Source organism: Rhagoletis pomonella, unplaced genomic scaffold (assembly GCF_013731165.1).
Source record: "Rhagoletis pomonella isolate Grant_MI unplaced genomic scaffold, Rhpom_1.0 Rhpom_scaffold_00009, whole genome shotgun sequence".
In the NCBI taxonomy this organism is placed as follows: Eukaryota; Metazoa; Arthropoda; class Insecta; order Diptera; family Tephritidae; genus Rhagoletis; species Rhagoletis pomonella.
The window spans coordinates 40859964-40880279 of record NW_023458563.1 but is presented as its reverse complement, the minus strand read 5'-3'; the positions used below and the strand labels follow the sequence as shown (position 1 = coordinate 40880279).

Genomic DNA, 20316 nt, shown 5'->3' with positions numbered 1-20316 from the left:
AAGATGATATTGGATGTCAGCTCTCCTTCCTCAATGTTACCATCAAGTCTCAGAAAATTTCCTCTTTTCGCTGTTATTGCCAAATGAAATAGAGTTGTAATTTTTTTATATGCAGACTCTTATTCTTTGTTGTCAGTTTTGTGCTTTTGTTATTAAATTAAATGCATACTTGCGATAATAGTCGTGTTTTCTTTGGCTATCGAGCTCTGTATCAGTAACTTTATACTACCTCACTAAATGGGGGAAAAAATATATTTATATGAGATAATATCCCTTTAAAATATATTTAACATAAAGGCGATTTATTTGAAGCAAGTTAAAAGAAACAACGGGAGAATGTATGTTTGTATATGAATTTGTTTTTCACTGCTACCAAACTGTGCGGCCAAATATCAGTGAAACAAAACAAACAGAACGGATAATAAATTGAACCAGATCTCTATCAGGATCATATCGTTGTAGTTAAATTTTCGTGCAAAATTTGTATGCAGATCCTGATTATTGCCCAAGAAAACACAGCTACAGTTGCGGCAGAGTTGCATTGGCTTCAGTTTATCAAGTTTATTCAGTGAAATCGCTGAAGAAATTTTTCGGAAATGTGTAAACGAATTTCCATAAAAATTTTTAGAGGTAATCTATAAGGTTTACACAATTATAAGTTTATACGGTTTATAATGCATTTATAACGTTTGATGAATACCCTTAATGGAGAACTCTAACAAAACTACAAATGAAGAAAACCCATTTGGCAACCTTGTTAGGAATGCTCCATTATAGGACTTTAATTCCTATTTGCCATAGATAGGTATGTATATCTCTTGTCTTATTTCCAAAAATGTACAGTAGGGAAAGTTACCTTAAAAAGTTGTACTCCAATCACGGCAAACATAAATTGCAATAAATAAGTAACTAACATAATGTTTCCAATTGTTTTTATCGCAACTACAACACATTTCACAACATACTGGTTAAGGGCGCGTGTAAGTTGGCGATTTAAGTTTTACACAAGGTATTGTTTATGAAAACAGCAATATGTCAATATTAAAAAGGAAATTAGGTACAGGCCGATGCATTAAGTGATGATCGCGGTGATGGAACAGTGTTGGTAATAATACATATATGTTGAAAAGCCAAAAATGAATAATTATATATAAAATACATAGATAGAAAAAACGGCAGGAGGAAAAAGAGCGGAGGTCAGCGTGGAAAATATATTGGTATGTAGCCGTGTTCCGATTCAGCAAAACAATTTAATTTCAGTGTCATGTTTGATCATATAATGTTCGTTATAGTTTTCAGAGAAATATGTATTTTCCCGTTGTTGGTGGTTTCATGGTTTATATTAAACATTATTTTAAGTGGCAAGTGCATGTAAGTATATGGAAAGAAACGAAAAAAGAAAAGAAAAAGGACGTTATAATTATGGAGAGGCATAATTTACATACATAGTTACATATAATATTGTAAAACTAATATTTTAATAAAGCTATATCTAAAACTATGATAGGGTGTGACTAACATACATACAACAAATAAAGTTTTAATAAAACTATCAGTCATAATTTAAAAAAAAGTCACTAATACTCTGCTAAGGTTCTGTGAAATACAATATACTAATCGTATGTATTAACCAAATTAACAAAAATATCATCGTTTGACTATTATCGGGTAATAGAAATCTGCTAAATTGTAATAACACAAAGTCACTAGATTCAAAATAAATGATGCTCGTAGCTAGACTTTTTTTATATTTCAGAACGATCGTGACAGCTCCTTCTGGTCGAAAGTTCCAAAAATTCCAATATGTATTTACTAAAAAGGCCTAGGTCGAAATTCTACTTTTCCCGTGGCTATCCATTTGGTCAACGTCGAAAGGCGACAATATATAACGGGTGATTTTTTAAGAGCTTGATAACTTTTTTTTTAAAAAAAACGCATAAAATTTGCAAAATCTCATCGGTTCTTTATTTGAAACGTTAGATTGGTCCATGACATTTACTTTTTGAAGATAATTTCATTTAAATGTTGACCGCGGCTGCGTCTTAGGTGGTCCATTCGGAAAGTCCAATTTTGGGCAACTTTTTCGAGCATTTCGGCCGGAATAGCCCGAATTTCTTCGGAAATGTTGTCTTCCAAAGCTGGAATAGTTGCTGGCTTATTTCTGTAGACTTTAGACTTGACGTAGCCCCACAAAAAATAGTCTAAAGGCGTCAAATCGCATGATCTTGGTGGCCAACTTACCGGTCCATTTCTTGAGATGAATTGTTCTCCGAAGTTTTCCCTCAAAATGGCCATAGAATCGCGAGCTGTGTGGCATGTAGCGCCATCTTGTTGAAACCACATGTCAACCAAGTTCAGTTCTTCCATTTTTGGCAACAAAAAGTTTGTTAGCATCGAACGATAGCGATCGCCATTCACCGTAACGTTGCGTCCAACAGCATCTTTGAAAAAATACGGTCCAATGATTCCACCAGCGTACAAACCACACCAAACAGTGCATTTTTCGGGATGCATGGGCAGTTCTTGAACGGCTTCTGGTTGCTCTTCACTCCAAATGCGGCAATTTTGCTTATTTACGAAGCCATTCAACCAGAAATGAGCCTCATCGCTGAACAAAATTTGTCGATAAAAAAGCGGATTTTCTGCCAACTTTTCTAGGGCCCATTCACTGAAAATTCGACGTTGTGGCAGATCGTTCGGCTTCAGTTCTTGCACGAGCTGTATTTTATACGGTTTTACACCAAGATCTTTGCGTAAAATCTTCCATGTGGTCGAATAACACAAACCCAATTGCTGCGAACGGCGACGAATCGACATTTCACGGTCTTCAGCAACACTCTCAGAAACAGACGCAATATTCTCTTCTGTACGCACTGTACGCATTCGTGTGGTTGGTTTAATGTCCAATAAAGTAAACTGAGTGCGAAACTTGGTCACAATCGCATTAATTGTTTGCTCACTTGGTCGATTATGTAGACCATAAATCGGACGTAAAGCGCGAAACACATTTCGAACCGAACACTGATTTTGGTAATAAAATTCAATGATTTGCAAGCGTTGCTCGTTAGTAAGTCTATTCATGATGAAATTTCAAAGCATACTGAGCATCTTTCTCTTTGACACCATGTCTGAAATCCCACGTGATCTGTCAAATACTAATGCATGAAAATCCTAACCTCAAAAAAATCACCCGTTACCTACAAATGTGTTTAGATTTTATTGAATCCGATTCAAATACATAATAATAATAATAGAAATATCCCAACGGTTTTTACCCTCCATTCCCGCCCATCCGCACGAGGGGCGCAGTCCGCATGACGTACGGAACCAATATTTTAAATTTTTTTTGGTGCCGAGTCACGATAGGCAGGAGTTTGTTAAGTGTCGAGATCTAAAACTGTTCAGCTACAGAACTAAATTCATCAGCTGATTTTATGTATTTATGTCAATAACTCACTTATTGAGAGAGGAGAGTATCGCTTTCTTAATGCTGAAAAGCGGATCTGATATATCAAACGTGCTGGAATGAGAGTTAAAATCCTGGCATAAGCAACGGAGTGGGTCGTGCAATTCAAAATTGGTTTTACAAGCTTTCAGAAATATGGGACAAAAGTGTCTTGATACGCGTGAGGGAACATTAAAGCTTACATCAGCCAGAAGAGACGGACTTGAAATTGAGGCTGTCAGTAATTTAACCATAAAAATTATACCAAGCATTTCCCTGCGACTGGCAAGTGTAGGAAGGTTAATAAGTTTTAAGCGACTCGTATAAGGTGGAAGACTATATTGAGAATCCCATCGGAAATTTCTTAAAGCAAAAAGTAGGAATTGTTTTTGAATTGATTCGTAAGATATCTCAATAGCAGGGTGGTAGACATCTTCGGGCAAAACTAGTGGTTCACATTTATTTACAGCCGACTTAGATGCATCATCAACATAAACAAGATCTAATACTTTGCCAAACTTATTGCGAAGTACATTAACTTGATTCAGGCAGAGTTCTGCCATCTCCTCTAAAAATACGTTGTTGCACGCGCTAGACGAGAAAGGTACAATATCATTGTCAATGATGTTCCATGATACATTTGGTAAATTAAAGTCACCCAACACAATCAATGAATCAGAGGGTTTAATCATTGAATTAATTGATTTCAGTAAAGATACATGTTGGGAATACACTGATAAGGCAGATCGGGGAGGAATATAGCATAGAGCTAAGTAAGTAAACCCCCTTCCAACCTGAACACGAATGCATTTGAATTCTGCAGATTCAATGTGTGGAAGACTAACTTCTTCAGATGGTATTGAAGAGTCTACGGCAAAGAGTACGCCACCGCCGACTCTGTCCTCCCGATCTTTTCTGTAGATATGATAATTATTTGAAAGAATCTCTGAACTAAAAGTGTGAGGTTTGAGCCAAGTTTCAGTCAAAGAAATTATATTATAATTGCATTCAAGGCCATTAAGATATAAATTCGTTAATTTAGTATTTACGCTTTGATAATAAATACTTAAAGCAGATTTAGTAATCAGTTTTTTGGTTCTGTATTCTGACGGGGAATATTTGCTAAATTATTATTTTTGTTGGGCCTATACTCAAATTCACGAACGAACGCTCCGGAGGGCCAAAAAGAACTACTAAGCAGCATGTCAAAATTTTCTAAATTTACGTCTATTTTAAATGAAGAAATATTTCTTTCATATTTAAAATTAAATTTTCTGATACTTAAGTTGACAGTTTTAACTTTGGACGAGATGTAAAACTTTATATCGTCCTCGGAAGTATCCCTCGAAAATCTAGATACAAATATAGACTTCTTTGGGGGAACCACAACCAGTCTCCTAGTATCAGACTCGATTACCGGCGGACGGGGTTGAGTAACTGAGTTACTAATTGAGGGTAGAGTAAGCGTCGGCAGATTAGATGGCGGTGCCACAACTTCAACGGGGGACGGGGAAGATACTGCAGGGTCGTTATTATTAGAAGCAGACTTTGATATATGTTCTTTTGAGGAAGATAACTCCGTTGTCTGTGGACATGGAGAAGAAAGATTGATAAAGTCATTCGGAAGACTGTTCTGACGTGGAACGGTCCTTTCATTAGGCGGACTATGAAGACGCTTACGTTTTGACACGTGAATGTCCTTCATAGATTGTACGGTATCTAAGCATTTAAAAGATTTAAATACATTTTCATAATGTTTAAATTTTTCGGTCAGTACCGACAACTCTCTCCCTACCTAAGAAAACCCATTTCTGTGTTGCCTATACAACTTAAAGAGATCAACTTCGGTTGGCCTGCACTTTAAGCAAGACCAGCGAAGACCTTTGCCATCATTAATAGCGTCCAGAATTCTTCCTGTCAAACCAGCACATTTTAGATGGCAAATACCATCACAGAGCCAGCACGATAAGTAGCGTTCAGATTCGCTTTTAATTTGGCAGTTATCAAGATCACACTTCATATTGAAAGATTTAATAACACTTATGTTAATAAAAAGTCAAGCAAAATAAGTTTAACACAACACACACAACAATTTAGGAGCTGATGTATTTAGCTTAAAAATATATGTAGCGAACAGTTTGAGTATCACTGTATTGTGACACTTAATAAACGCAGCGCAAACAGCTGTGACAAGAAATACTAAACGAAGTAAACAAAAAGAGCAAAAAGAAATGTGCAAAAATAGAAACGATCTCAGATAACTACAAAGGAATAACAACAACAATGATAACAACAAATGACTCGGCAAGATTAGATGTAAGCTAGTGAAATTTAATTAAATTTAATAAAAACCACAAAAATCACAAAACTTTCACTTAGCTTCGGATATTATCATACTAAGATGCTCGTAGGCACTTTTTATAGCAACTTTTACTCAAAATTAGCACAATAAACTTTGCAAAATACAAAGACCAATCAAGGCACAATATAAGTAGAACTTCACAGCTTGACGTTTGCGGATACATATGTAGCTCGAATGGCTATTCTTTTTAAGTAATTATATAAACGGAATAAAATTATTATGTTTCAGCATTAAATTAAGGATGTCACAATTTTATCATCTTAATTATAATTTACTTCATAGCATAATTGTATACATACGTTCTCGTATTCACATCAGTAGTCTTCCTATGATACAGATCAGCAACATAACGCTACATGAGGAACCAAATATTTTTCATATAAATTATAAAATATTAGCCAACTCGGTTAAACGCCGAGCACTTGACGCGAGCCGCTGCACTGCTTAAATTTGCTCGGTCAGATATACAAATGGCAACTTCACATCGTTTTTTAAAAAAGTGTTTTTGGTTTTTAATTAGATAAATGATATTGAGGTGAGCGTATACTGATATTATATGTCAAAACCCGGTTTCAATAAAGAATTATAATAGAGGCTGACTTCCAAAACGTCAATTGCTTAGCATACGTACAAAGTTTAATGTTCCATAATGCCGAGCTACAAAATATTGACAATGTATACTTTTCCAAAACGCATCCGAAAAGTTATCGAAACGCATCGCTAGAGCAATCAGCGCATCAGAAACAAAGTTGATGCTTCGTTTGTTATTGGTTACCATTGGTGTTTTAAAAATGGAAAATTCAGAAAAATTGTTCATTGCTAGATTGAATATTTGAAATATGGTTTCAATGTGTCACAACTCTGCATATACAAACAGTTTGAATACCGCAGTATAACAGTATTCAAACATTGTATTGATACGCTTTGGAAGTCAGTACTATGGTTTTGGCAAAGAAAGAGCATTCGAAAAGGCGGGGAAAGCGGAAAATTTAACCGTATAAATGGGCGACAAGCTGGCCAACCGTAGCAACGGGCTGAGCCCTTTACGAAGAGAATACGAGCCAATAGCTAGAAGCTGGCTTCAAACATGGCGGCCCTGGATGCAGGGAGAGTTGATACTGACCAATTAGGGTCCATCCTAGATTCTTTAGCTCGAAGTAATGCGAAAGTGGTCACAAGGTAGAGAAGTTTTTCAGGGTAGAAGGAGGGATTGTTTTAGTGGATATACCACTCACGTAGGAGCAACGGTTCCTATATGGTGCGAAGGCATTTTCAACCCTTTCCTCACAGCCACAGAAAAAAAACTATATAATGTTAATGTTGCCAAGCCATTTGGAAGACAAGTTTACTCAGGAAATTACGCGAATAAAATTTTACTGAAAAAATTCCTTTCATAAATTCAACCAACGGCAGCAAGGCACTTCTTAAGCGAAAGTCCAAAATTGGACACCCAAACGTTGAAGAAAAATTAATTCGCCTTTTTGAAATTTAGCACACATATTTTATATATATTAGGGCATTATGTAGTGAAATTTAGCTCATTTAAGATAAATGAAAGATTTTTTGGACAAATATGCTTGATTCATTTTTGGTTCGATAATTTCAAATCCTCTTCTTTTTATTATAAAACTGCTTATATCGTTAGCTGGACTTAATTAAAGCTAGGAAATTTGTAACATTTTTAAGGCGTTGATTTGGCCAGGAATTTACGAAACAGGACTTTGCTAAATTTCGTCCTTAGTTTAATCCCCGATCATTCCTTCAGAAAGACCGTTGAAATATCACAGTATTCTTGGCACTCCATAATAGAATCATGGAAGAGTAAGAGCCCCGCATATGGAAGGAATACCACCATCAGAACATTTGACTCTGAGCAGCGTTAGCGTTTCTAACCACTCTTTTGTTTGAACATATTCATTGAAAATGTGTGCGTGGCCCCAGTTCTGCACAAATACTTATGTAGATATGTTTTGCTTTTGAAGCAAAAAAAGAGGGGTTTTCGAGGTGGAATTTAAGACAAGTCTGAAAAACTCCGCAGGAGAGCTGTATGAGAGTATATATGTTTTTAATCTTTCACAACTGTCGATTGTTCTTGGGCACTGTCAATAGTCCAACAAATTGTGATTCAGTCTTCGGTTTCTAAGGCTTTTTATTTCTCTGAAATCTTACTTATACTTATACACAAAATATGAACTAACGTTTGGTTTGGTACCATTATTAATAAGAGGTTTTTAAAGCATAATGAAGAAGAACCCATGGTACCGAAACCCAGTTACATTTAAGCAATTAAGTGTTTGATTCTTATTTCAATATTCACCACAGCTGCTATTTATTTCATTGAATATTAGGGACGAATTTTTAAATTTTCGTTTTTCTTTAAAATCCTTCAATAAATTTAATAATCAGTGCTTCTGCTATTGTTGTGTCTTCTTTTCAAAATGTCTTAATTCTTATAAACGCATTTTTGTAAAGTCTAAACTTAAGCTTTCAAAACTAAACTTCCCACTTCTACTTTGCCATTGAAATTTTCCGCTTAAAGCTCACTTGCGCTATAGTTATAAAACGAAAATAATTGCTTCAAAATAAGGGTAGCAATTTGTTTAAAATGGCATTCAATAACAGCTTAGTTGATGTGCGATAAGTACTTACAAAACGTACTTTATGTGCGCTTGCATTAAAATATACACGTTTGGAATCGGCGTATTGCTCGGCGCTCCACTTATTTTTTACCATTGGCTATTATCTAAATTTTCTGACCAGAATTTTAAGTGGCCAGACAATTTGAATCATTAATAAGTTTTATATTTCCATAAATATATTGTAAGAGCGAAAAAATATTTTACCACTTCGAATCGATCATATTTGGGCGTTGCCTTGCATTTCAATTAAAAAACAATAAATTTGACTTTATATTCTATTTAATATTTTCAACATCTTCAGTAAAAGTAAAAGTAAGATTATTTTTAAATTGGAGTTCAACTTTTTAAATGCCGTCTGCTGTTATCGAAGGAAAAACCAATAAATATAAAAGTGGGATAATTTCATGTGCCTCAATAAACAACTGCTGAAAACGCAAAAGTATATTAATAATTTTCTTACATAGGCATAGGCATAAATTATTTAAAAACATAACGCCTCCGTTCATAATGGAAGTCCTGGGAATTTACTGTTGATGGTAAGCTTTAATTTTCTCGTTTGTTAGAAACTTTTAGTCGTAGTACTCGAAACATGCATAAGAGTCGCGAACAATGTTTATTCGTGCTCAAAACTGTAGCGTGCATGTAAGTAATATTAGATTTTTGTATTTTTCAGGATTGTTAGTTGCTCATATTTATTTTTATTTACATGACTGAATGATATTTACAAGAGCTAAAGCCATATCCCTTAGTTTAGAGTGAAAAATGTATCCCTCAGAAATTAATTGCGAATTGACGTGCAGTTTTCAGCGAACTAATTATAAAACCGAATTTTTGTTTTCTCAACTTTTCAAGGCCAATTTTCAGTGCTAATTTAAACTTGGTTTGCACTTCGTTTACTGAAACGAAGTTTTTGCATCTAATGAGTTTAAACTACTGACCACAGTTTCAGTGCGAGTTTAAGATCCCTTCTTAGTTTCGTGGTTTCTTTATGTGCATAGATTCTGGATGCTAACGATACATCGATGTATCGCACCTTATTATTTTCTTGATACGGTCTTGTGCAAAATTTGTGAAAAATTTTAAACAGAAATTTAATGAATATTTTGGCTCCCTCATTCGTTGTCCGAATAAAATGTCATATTAGCAAATCTCCGGAACCGTGCTTTTGTGCTACTCACCTTTAAATTTATTTGATTAATGTCATTTTGCCTTTATAAAAGATCTAGCTCATTTCGATAACAAAGTTAACGAGTTTCTTGTACCTTATGAAATTATTATTTTTGTTTAATACTGTTATTTTAATTTTTACAAACTCTGAAATTCATGACAAATTTGACGTGTATTTTGGGTATCTTGTAAACTTTTTTGATTATAACAGAGACTTTAAAAGAATCATAGCAAATAGTAATTATAATATAGGGAAATACTTTAGACGTTGAGAAAAATATGGTCTCCTAATTTGAAATGAACCGTAGCGGTTTGAAATTTGTAACTCGTAATTATTAAAAGTACTATTTTAAGTCCTTTTCTCTTTTGAACTTTCAGTAATTACTTAGTTGTTCTAATTTTTCTATATACTATTGTATATAAAATAAAAAGATACGACTTTATAAAGGAATCCCTTGAAAAATAAAGAAAATACAAAAAATATTTTATCGATATATCCTTGTGTGAATGGCTTTAAATTTCATCGCACACTGGAAGACTAAACATAACAGGTTGGAATCATGCGTGATTGGTAGATAACATTCAAGTAACTTTTAATTTAAAGCTCACTTTATATTTAAAGATTGTTTTAAAATAAATAGCTTTGTCTAAAGGAAAGCATTTCTGTTATCGGATTTTGACGTATGTATGTATGCTTCTTGGTTGCAATCCAATTTAAAACCGATAATAAAATGTTATACTTTTGACTCAACCATAAATTTTAATGTATCCTTTATATATAAAGTGAGCTTTAAAGTTAAAGGTTACTTGAGAAAACGGCCATTAATATAGTTATTTGAAAATTTTTGTCTAAAATCTTGTTTGGGGCTTTAACCGCCAAAGCGATTTTGGCCGAGTCCAACAAAGCACGCTAGTCGTTTGTCTTTTGTTCCAACTTACGCCAATAGTAAATTCCAAATGAGGCCTTTAACTTCCGTCCGTTCGCATGAACATGCCCAAGCCAGCGTAGTCTCGTTGTGAAGCTCATATAGCTCATTGTACCATTTTTTGCGGTATTCGCCATCGCCAATGCGCAAAGGTCCGTAAATATTTCATAGAATGTTTATCTCGAAAACTCCAAGAACCGCCTCATCAGATTCCATTGTCCATGCTTCTGCGCCATCCACCAGCACGGGCATTATGAGTGACATATGGTGTTTTATTGCACGACGTAAAAGAACTTTACTTCTCGATTGCCCACTCAGTCCTAAGTAGCACTTGTTGGCAAGAGTGATTCCCCGTCGGATGTCCAGGCTGACATTATTATTGCTGATATTTAGACTGCGGATTTTTATGCGGAAAACGAGGCCTAAAAATATGTACCCCATAACTATAAGAAAAATTTATACAAATTTAAATATTTTGCTTATAGTTAATTGGTACATATTTTTAGGCATCGTTTTCTGCATAAAAATCCGCAGTCTAGTGATAATGCTGGCTCCTAAAAAAACGAAATCGTCTACATTTCCAAACTTGTAACTGCCTCGTTTACAACCAGACCCAATCTCTTTCCTTTTGTATCTAATTCTGGAAAGTAGAACAGACGTAGCACTTGTTTTTACCGATTATGTCGATGGCGTAGGCATACGCCAGCAATTGTACGCTCCAGTGAAGCAATGTGCCTGAGAGGTTCAGTACTGCGTCTCTTATGATCTTCTCCAACATCACATTAGAAAAATCATACGAATGGGAGTCACCTTGTCTGAAACCTCGTTTAGTATCGAACGGTTCGGAGAAGTCCTTGCCAATTCTGATGGAGGCGGTGGTATTGCTCAACGTCACCAAATTCATACACCCCGGCATAAAGACAATTATGTAAATGGTGTGTGTCGATCGATTTTGCGTATTTGTGAATACCTGGTCTATGGTGGATTTTCCAGATCTAAAGCTACAGGGATGAGGCCCAATCAGTTCATTTACATTCACACAATACTTCTTCTTCTTCTTTTTTGGCGCTGTAACCTCCTAAGCGATTTTGGCCGAGTTCAAGAAAGCACGCCAGTCGTTTCTCCTCTGTGCCAACTGACGCTAATTGGAAACGCCAAGTGAAGCCAAGTCCTTCTCCACCTGATCTTTCCATCGCAGTGGGGGCCTCCCTCTTCCTCTGCTACCACCAGCGGGTTCGGAGTTGAATACTTTCAGAGCTGGAGCGTCGGTGTCCATTCGAACGACATGACCAAGCCAGCGGAGCCGCTGTATTTTAATTCGCTGCACTATGTCCATATCGTTGTAAAGCTCATACAGCTCATCGTTCCATCGTCTGCGGTACTCGCCGTCGCCAACGCGTATAGGACCGTAAATCTTCCGCAAAATATTTCTCTCAAACACCCCAAGAGCCGCCTCATCGGATGTTGTCATTGTCCATGCTTCTGCGCCATATACCAGCACGGGCATGATGAGTGACTTATAGAGCGTGGTTTTCGTACGTCGAGAGAGGACTTTACTCCTGAATTGCCTACTCAGTCCAAAGTAGCACTTGTTGGCAAGAGTGATTCTACGTTGGATTTCAATGCTGACATTATTATCGGTGTTAATGCTGGTTCCCAAGTAAACGAAATTCTCTACTTTCTCGAAATTGTAACTGTCAACAGTGACGTGGGTGCTAAAGCGCGAATTTGCTGACTGTTTGTTTGATGACAGGAGATACTTCGTCTTGTCCTCGTTTACCACCAGACCCATGCGCTTTGCTTCCCTATCCAACTTGGAAAAGGCAGAACAGACTTCGCGGTTTTTGTTACCGATGATCTCGATGTCATCGGCATAAGCCAGCAATTGCACGCTCTTGTAGTAAATTGTTCCTGAGCGGTTCAGTTCTGCAGCTCTTATTATCTTCTCCAACATCAGATTAAAGAAGTCACATAAAAGGGAGTCGCCCTGTCTGAAACCCCGTTTTGTGGCGAACGGCGCGGAGAGGTCTTTTCCAATTCTGACGGAGCTGGTGGTATTGCCCAACGTCATTTTACACAGCCGTATGAGTTTTGAGGGGATGCCAAATTCAGACATAACGGCGTATAGGCAACTCCTTTTAGTGCTGTCAAAAGCGGCTTTAAAGTCGACAAATAGGTGGTGAGTGTCGATCCTTTTCTCGCGGCCTTTTCCAAGATTTGGCGTATTGTGAATACCTGGTCTATGGTGGAATTGCCAGGTCTAAAGCCAAACGTTTAAGGTCCAATCAGTTCGTTGACTGTGGGCTTCAGTCTTTCGCACAATAAACCTATAAGACCTTGTAACCTATGCTTAGAAGGCTGATCCCGCGGTAGTTGGCGCGAATGGCAGGGTCACCTTTCTTGTGGATTGGGCAGAGCACACTTAAATTCCAGTCGTCGGGCATGCGTTCATCTGACCATATTCTGCACAAGAGTTGATGCATGCACCTTATCAACTCCTCGCCGCCGTAGGCTATCAGCTCCAGCGGCTTTGTTGTTTTTCAGCCGCGTTATTGCTATACGTACCTCGTCATAGTCAGGCGGTGGAACGTCGACTCCGTCATCATCGACTGCGGGCTCGGGTTCTTCTTCTCCACAACTTTCCGTGCTGCTACCATTTAGTAGGGCGGAAAAGTGTTCCCTCCATAATTTAAGTACGCTCTGCACATCAGTTACTAGGTCGCCATTATTGTTCTTACAGGAGTGCGCCCCGGTCTTTAAACCTTCCGTAAGTCGCCTAATTCTCTGGTAAAATTTTCGGGCATTCCTCCTGTCGGCCAGCATTTCAAGCTCTTCGCACTCACGTATTTCGGCCTCTCTCTTCTTGTTGCGGCAAATACGTCTCGCTTCACTCTTCAGATCCCCATAGCGGTCACACATAGCACGCGTTGCGCCCGATCGCAGCGTGGCCCTGTAGGCGGCATCTTTTTTCTCTGCAGCTTCCTGACACTCCTCCAAGGCCCCAGACATTGTTTGCCCCGTCCAACGCATTTCTTGGATGGCGGTGATGTCAGCTTTTGTACTTACGAGGACATCAAACAGCCGTTCAGAGGCACCTTCCCCATTAAGGGTCCGGACATTCCAGGTGTATGCCCTCAAATCGTAGTCCTTTAAACATTTGCCGTGGTCGTCATCATAAGGATGGGTCTCATCCGAGGCTTTGCCTTGCTTCTTCACTGGAAGTGGTTTTTACGTGGCGGGTCCCAAGCCCAGCGCACAACCCATTGCTGGGACGGGGGTGGTTTCGCAACCAAATACACGTTTATATAGCGAGCCGCTTCCTCCAAGCAGACACCCGCTTGCAGCCGCACCTGCTGGTGAACAGACGCTGCGGACTTCAGTGAGCCCTTAAACCGAATAAGTCAGAGTGGCCCCACCGAAGCTCGCTCTCTTTCTGCAGTGACCCAAGGCTCCACTCGGATTGGTTATTGCATCTCGCACATGGGTTGCTCACGTTGCCCAGAGTGCGCGAACGAGGACGCAAGAGGCGGGATTGAGTATAGCCATGCAACTGTAACTGCATACCCAGCGCAATGACTATACCCCATTGCACTCCAATTCACACAATACGCTCGCTAATAATTAAAGTCCAGTGGTCGGACATGCCTTCATCTGACCATATTCTGCATAAGGGTTATGCAGGCACCTTATAAATTCCTCGCCTGAATACTTCAATAGCTCAGCTGGCAGGCTGGCAGCTCCAGCAGCTTGGTTGTTTTTGAAGCGCGATATTGCTATTCGTACCGCGTCATAGTCAGGCGATGGTAAAATTTTTGTGCGTTTTTCCTGTCGGCCAGCATATTAAGCCCTTCGCACATCGATCCCACAGTCGAGTTGCGAATACATTGGCCGTCTGCTGTTGTAGGTTTCATACTTTTTATTACACTTTGTTTTTTAAGTGTGCTTATTTAGAATTTTTTATTTCATGTGATTTTTGTTGACTGTAAATCAAAAACGCAAATTTTCTTCATTCAAACCATGATAAAAATATAGTAAGGTAGAACCGCTGAGAGTCACTTTTAAAATTCTTGACGTTTCCAAACAATTTAATTTTTAAATTTACTCACAAACTCACACACACATTTTCATTTTCAATCTCAAGCAACAACAATTTCGAACAATTTCATTTTTTTCTTTTCACTTTTATATGATTTTAAAATGTTGGCAAACTTAAAAAAAAAATCATGGCCGACAAATTGAGAGAACGGTTCTACCTTGCTATATTTTTATCATGATTCAAACCATGATAAAAACAGAGCAAGGTATAACCGTTCTCTCAATTTGTCGGCCATGATTTTTTTTTGAAGTTTGCCAACATTTTAAAATCATATAAAAGTGAAAAGAAAAAAATGAAATTGTTCGAAATTGTTGTTGCTTGAGATTGAAAATGAAAATGTGTGTGTGAGTTTGTGAGTAAATTTAAAAATTAAATTGTTTGGAAACTTCAAGAATTTTAAAAGTGACTCTCAGCGGTTCTACCTTACTATATTTTTATCATGATTCAAACTTGTTCAGCTTTGTAAGCAGTCCAGTCTCAATAAATTATACTCTTTAAAAAATCGGATTAAGATATTTTGAACAAGAGATTCCAAAAAGGTAAAAAGGAAGAGAGCGCAAAAAAAAGTATGAACCCTACTGCTGTGATTGCAGATTTTCGACGTTGAGCTTTCCTTACGTTGTTGGGCACATATTTTTTGCTGCATAGAGGAGCGTGCGTATCTTGGCAGCAACAAGAAAGTTACCTGAGTCGATGTTTGGCCTTCGGAGTGTGCGTATGTACGCCTAAAACACTGGAAGCGTTCCTTCCGTCTAAGACAACATGATCGATGCGGTTTCTCTTTTCGATCTGGATACAGCCATGCCATGCCTAATGGATATTTTTATGCTTTAACTTTGTACTGCATACTACCATGTTTTCGGCCCGGCGAATTCGAGCACCCTTAGTCCATTATCAGACGATTGGCCGTGGCATTAAAACCGCTAAGCACGATTTTTATATCGTAACGGTGGCAGCGCTCGTATGTGCGCTCCAAGCGCTCATACAAAAAGATCCTTGGATGCTTTGTCCTTCTCCTCCGTCGACGCGTGGGCGGAAATAGCTGATAGTTTAGTTTAACTTCCCTAAATCGGGTGTTTAAACCTAGTTTAAGCTACATTTTTTTGACTGAGAAACTGCACAGTGAGTTGAACTCGCACTGAAAAGCTGGTCATAAGGAATTTACTTTCTAGAGGTTATTTGTTAACAGCCAAACGGAACAAATGATTTATGAAAAATGCAAACTTGCAGAGTTTAGGTGGAACATCGATATCTTCAACTGAAGGGAAAATACTGCAACCCTAACGTCCATGCAGAGATTACGAAACGAATTTCACCTAATATTTATACATATGTACATACATATATATCACACACCTAGATGTACAGTGCGATCAACTCAAAAAATATGTAGGACGATTTTTTGCATGAATCAATTCATTGGACTTACCTCCAATCAATGCAAATATTATTTTCTTCATGATAATATACACTAATAAAAAAACTACTGTTATACCTGTTTTTGTATTAATTGTGCGATCCACCAGCAGTTATATATCCAGATCTCAATTTTGAGTTAGCTCACTTTAGATCTAGGTGAGCGATATGTACGTAAGTGTATATACATACATATTTGCTCATATGTATGTATAACATAACCAAATCTCAAAGCTTTTAAATTTTCGATTTCGGTTTTAGATTATGATTAGGAGCAGCATACTGAGTGTAACGAAACTTTATAAAAAAGAAGTTAGTATAGCGTTCATATTGAAATAGATGCTCTTGTTTGTTTAATGCATAAAGAAGTAATGTCACACAATAAAAATAAAGAAAAACTCGTTAATCAAAAAGTTTAACTCATGTCAGAAAATATTGAAAAATGCGAATTCAATATTGATATTGGGCTACAATTTAGAGCAATCAAATAATAACATAAGTCAAAAGTAAATTTTAACTCTATATAAAGTGCATGGGTTTATGTTATGTCAATATATATACAAAGTAAAAACTTTTGATATATGTTTGAGCAAATTATTAAATAAATACTACATAAAAAATAAGCAATGAACATAAAAACTTATAATAAATTGTGTTACCTTCTATAAATGAACATTCTTTTCGTGATTCTAAAATTATCGTCGCTTTTTAAAATTTGCTCAGTTTAGTTTGCTGGGTTTATGTTTAAATTTTTTCTTTTGCTCTTTTTTAAAGGGTGATGCATTTTTTTTATAGAAAAACCTATTTTATGTTTTGCGAGTAAAAGATACGCTCAACATTTAGTATGTGTGTGTATAAAATTCGAATACATAATCTCTGAGATTTCATCCCCAATGGAAAATGACCAAGACAAGTTTTTTTTAGTGATTTTATATACATATGTATGTACATACATATATGTAAATGCATGTATGTACTGTCAAGGGATTCGTCACATATTCTAATTAAGCTTTCAAAATCACAAACTGTGCGTAAATGCATTAAAAGGTTTTAAGTTTAGTTGTTAATAAATTCTGTAGCCAATTCGTTTAGTTGTTTAAGCAGCGTTTCAAAGGATATCTCTTCCAACTCGAAAAAATAAAAATAATGAATAGAAGAAAATGGAAACAAAGTAACAAAAGAACTCACAAAATCATACCTTAAATAACTGGACTCCTATTACAGCAAACATGAATTGCAGAAGGCAAGTCACTAAGACAATATTTCCGATTGTCTTAACAGCCACTATTACACATTGAACTACATGCTATAATAATATAATTTTATAAAGACAAAATGAAATAGTATACTTTAGTTCATATTCACTTCCTCGATAGTAATATGAACATATTAATGTACATTATCTATGCAATATATGTCAATTCTTGATTCTTATTTCTCTATTCTTAGGTTTTCTTAAGCTATTCATAAAAACATGATAACATACTATACATTAGGGCTATGCGGTTTTGACCTTTTTGATTCCCAAAAAGCCTGTGGTGATCAACGATGATATTTGGAATAAACATCCGAGAAAACTAATAAGGACTTTTAGTAAGCAAGAACAAAAATTAATTTAGTTAAACAGTTTAGGTCATATATTTTTAATATATGTATATTAGCGTGGGCCGAAAATCACCTTTATTAGAATTTTGATTGGTAATAGCAAAAATATGGTTCTTAATGCTCTAAAAACAATCTGTGTGAAAGATGACAATTCCTGATCAACATCTTAGTCTCGCCCAAGTCCATCAAAGTTCAATGTGCTCAAAAAATAAAAATTAATAAATACATAAATTAATACATTTTTTTTTTACTAAAATTGCAAGTATCTTCGAAAGTATTATAATAAAAATAATAGTTTGGCGCTTACACATATGTTAGTGTTTGGAAAAGCTTCTCCTCCGATTTGTGGCGTGCGCCTTGATGTTGTCACACAAAGAGGAGGCACCTACAGTTTTACGCCGACTCCGAACGGCGATTGTATTTTAATGAGAAGCTGTTTTTCATGGCGGAAATACACTCGGAGGTTTGCCATTGACTGCAGAGGGGCGACCGCTGTTAAGAAAAAACCTTTTTTCTATATTTGCTTTGGCCAGGGCTTGAACCCAGGCGCTGCGGAGTGAAAGCGCGCACTGTTTACCACTACACCACAGCCGCCATCTTTTTAATTTGGTATATGGACCTTTTTTGTAGAGAATCAAAGTAAGCTAGCAAAGTTTTTTTAGCACTTGAACTTTGATGAACTTGGGCGAGATTAAGATATTGACCAAAAATTGCCATTATGAATCATATTTTTGCTATTACCAATTCAAATTCTAAAAAAGCGGATTTTTGGCCCACGCTAATATGTGTAATGCCTTTGTATTATTTTCGGATTTCTGCTAAATTCGCATACTTTCAAAAATGTTCAATAAAAATACAATTGCATTGGGTTTTATTATACATAAAATAACTTATTTAGTTATATTCAACTGATTTATTGAGCTTGAGGCAGTTTCAAAATGATTCAAAATTTTGTGGAAAAGCCAACAATAATTTACACATAGCAGAAGTTATAGCTGTTATTTCGGAGATCACCACATCTCTTTATCAGACTTCATCACCGAGTTCACTGGGATTTGAACTCGTAACTTCGGCGTTCAAAGCCAGTGGTCTTACCCATTAAGATAACTTCGCCTTGTAAACTGTTGCTGCTTTTTCCACTTTTGAATTCCGCCAACCATACCACAATCAAGGGCCGCGATTTGATGCTATTGAGACTCGATGGTTTTGGTTAATATTCTATTTTCAGAATGTTTATCTTTAAGGTGCGCTCGTCATTAAGTTATTTTTTCTTCTTGTTATTTTTAGCCTTACATCAATTATATTCAACAGTTTTATTGAGCTTGAAGCCGTTTCTGAATGAAAATATGGAAAAGTGGAAAAACAGTCTCAATAAAACTGTTGAATATAATTGTTATAAGGCAAAAAATAACAAAAAAAAAAACATTTATTTATTTATATTTAAATAAACGAAGCAAAGTTCTTACTGATTAAATACTCACATTTTTGTAATAAGTGAGAATTATAGACGAAATAAAATTGTTTAAGTTAACAAAATAGCTCATTTTCAAAACAAATTCCTTTTTTAGCCGATTTATCAATCTCTTTGTAAGCACTTTTTATCAGATCAACTTTGAAATAACCAAGTCTCATTCAAATTTAAGTGATATACATACATACAACGCATATTAAGGCATTAAGAAATCGACCCGAAATGAAAAATCAAATCAATTAAGTATTATCATATAAATAGGGTTACCGCATCAAAATTTAGCTTGGTAGGACAATTGAAACAATAAAGAAGGACATTTAAGTACTATTGGTAGAATTGCAGAGGAGGACATTGAGAAACAATAAATTTTATTAAAAAAGTTTTTAATTAAAAATATATACATACATAAATATATGTATGATTACATGTGTGGTATAAACATACATACAATATATGCAAATTGTCTAAATATATGGAAATATCGAAAAAATCGTTTTTATAAATTTCTTTATTTTTATTAATATAAAATCTAAGGTATACTTGTACAAAGTTGTAGAGATATAAAAACATTTGTAAGGACTTAACACAAATATACAAACATTAAAGTGCGACTTTTTCAAATTTTTCGGAGCTGCTTATTTTTAATAAAATATCATTTTTATTTAACAAATATTTATAAAATTTCTCAAGAGTCATATTTTTGAAGTTATATTGAGTTAACGAAGGGGACTGAAAGTCTATTTTGCTCTTTAGTCCGCTGAGCAATAACTAAGGAAAACACTTTTTCAACATTTGCATTCTGTGAGGAAATTGGGAAATTATATTTAAAAATTTTCAATAATTTGGAAATTCCATCTAACCCAACGCAAGAGTTGAAAAATTTACTCGATTGCTCTTGGGGATTATTTTCAGTGAAAAATTTGGCATCTTGTGACAGCAAATAATTAATTAAATTGCAATACAGATCAAATAATTTTACGTCATTAAGAAGTATTTTTCATTTGGTTAAAAAATCAACACTACAACGCATATCTTGAAAAGATAGGCTTTTAAATTTTTTCAAATTCATACACCCAAAATCAAACGCTGATTTATAAACATTTTGGAACTGCCACTTAGTGTCACACATTTCATCTTCTGACTGATTCGATTCTCTTAACATTTGTTTTACTTCCAAAGACAAAAATTT

General features: G+C 35.9%; 1 protein-coding gene across 2 annotated transcripts in view; it reads right to left on the bottom strand.

Moving 5' to 3' along the window:
* Positions 1-20316, bottom strand: part of LOC118745787 (muscle calcium channel subunit alpha-1) — a gene marked incomplete at its 3' end in the record, with an annotated part of 467188 nt that overhangs the window by 92205 nt on the left and 354667 nt on the right. The window contains 1 exon segment of one of the 2 annotated variants that reach the window (XM_036479462.1): positions 17250-17357. In XM_036479462.1, the coding sequence (XP_036335355.1) occupies positions 17250-17357 (108 nt within the window). 2 annotated transcript variants of the gene reach the window in all.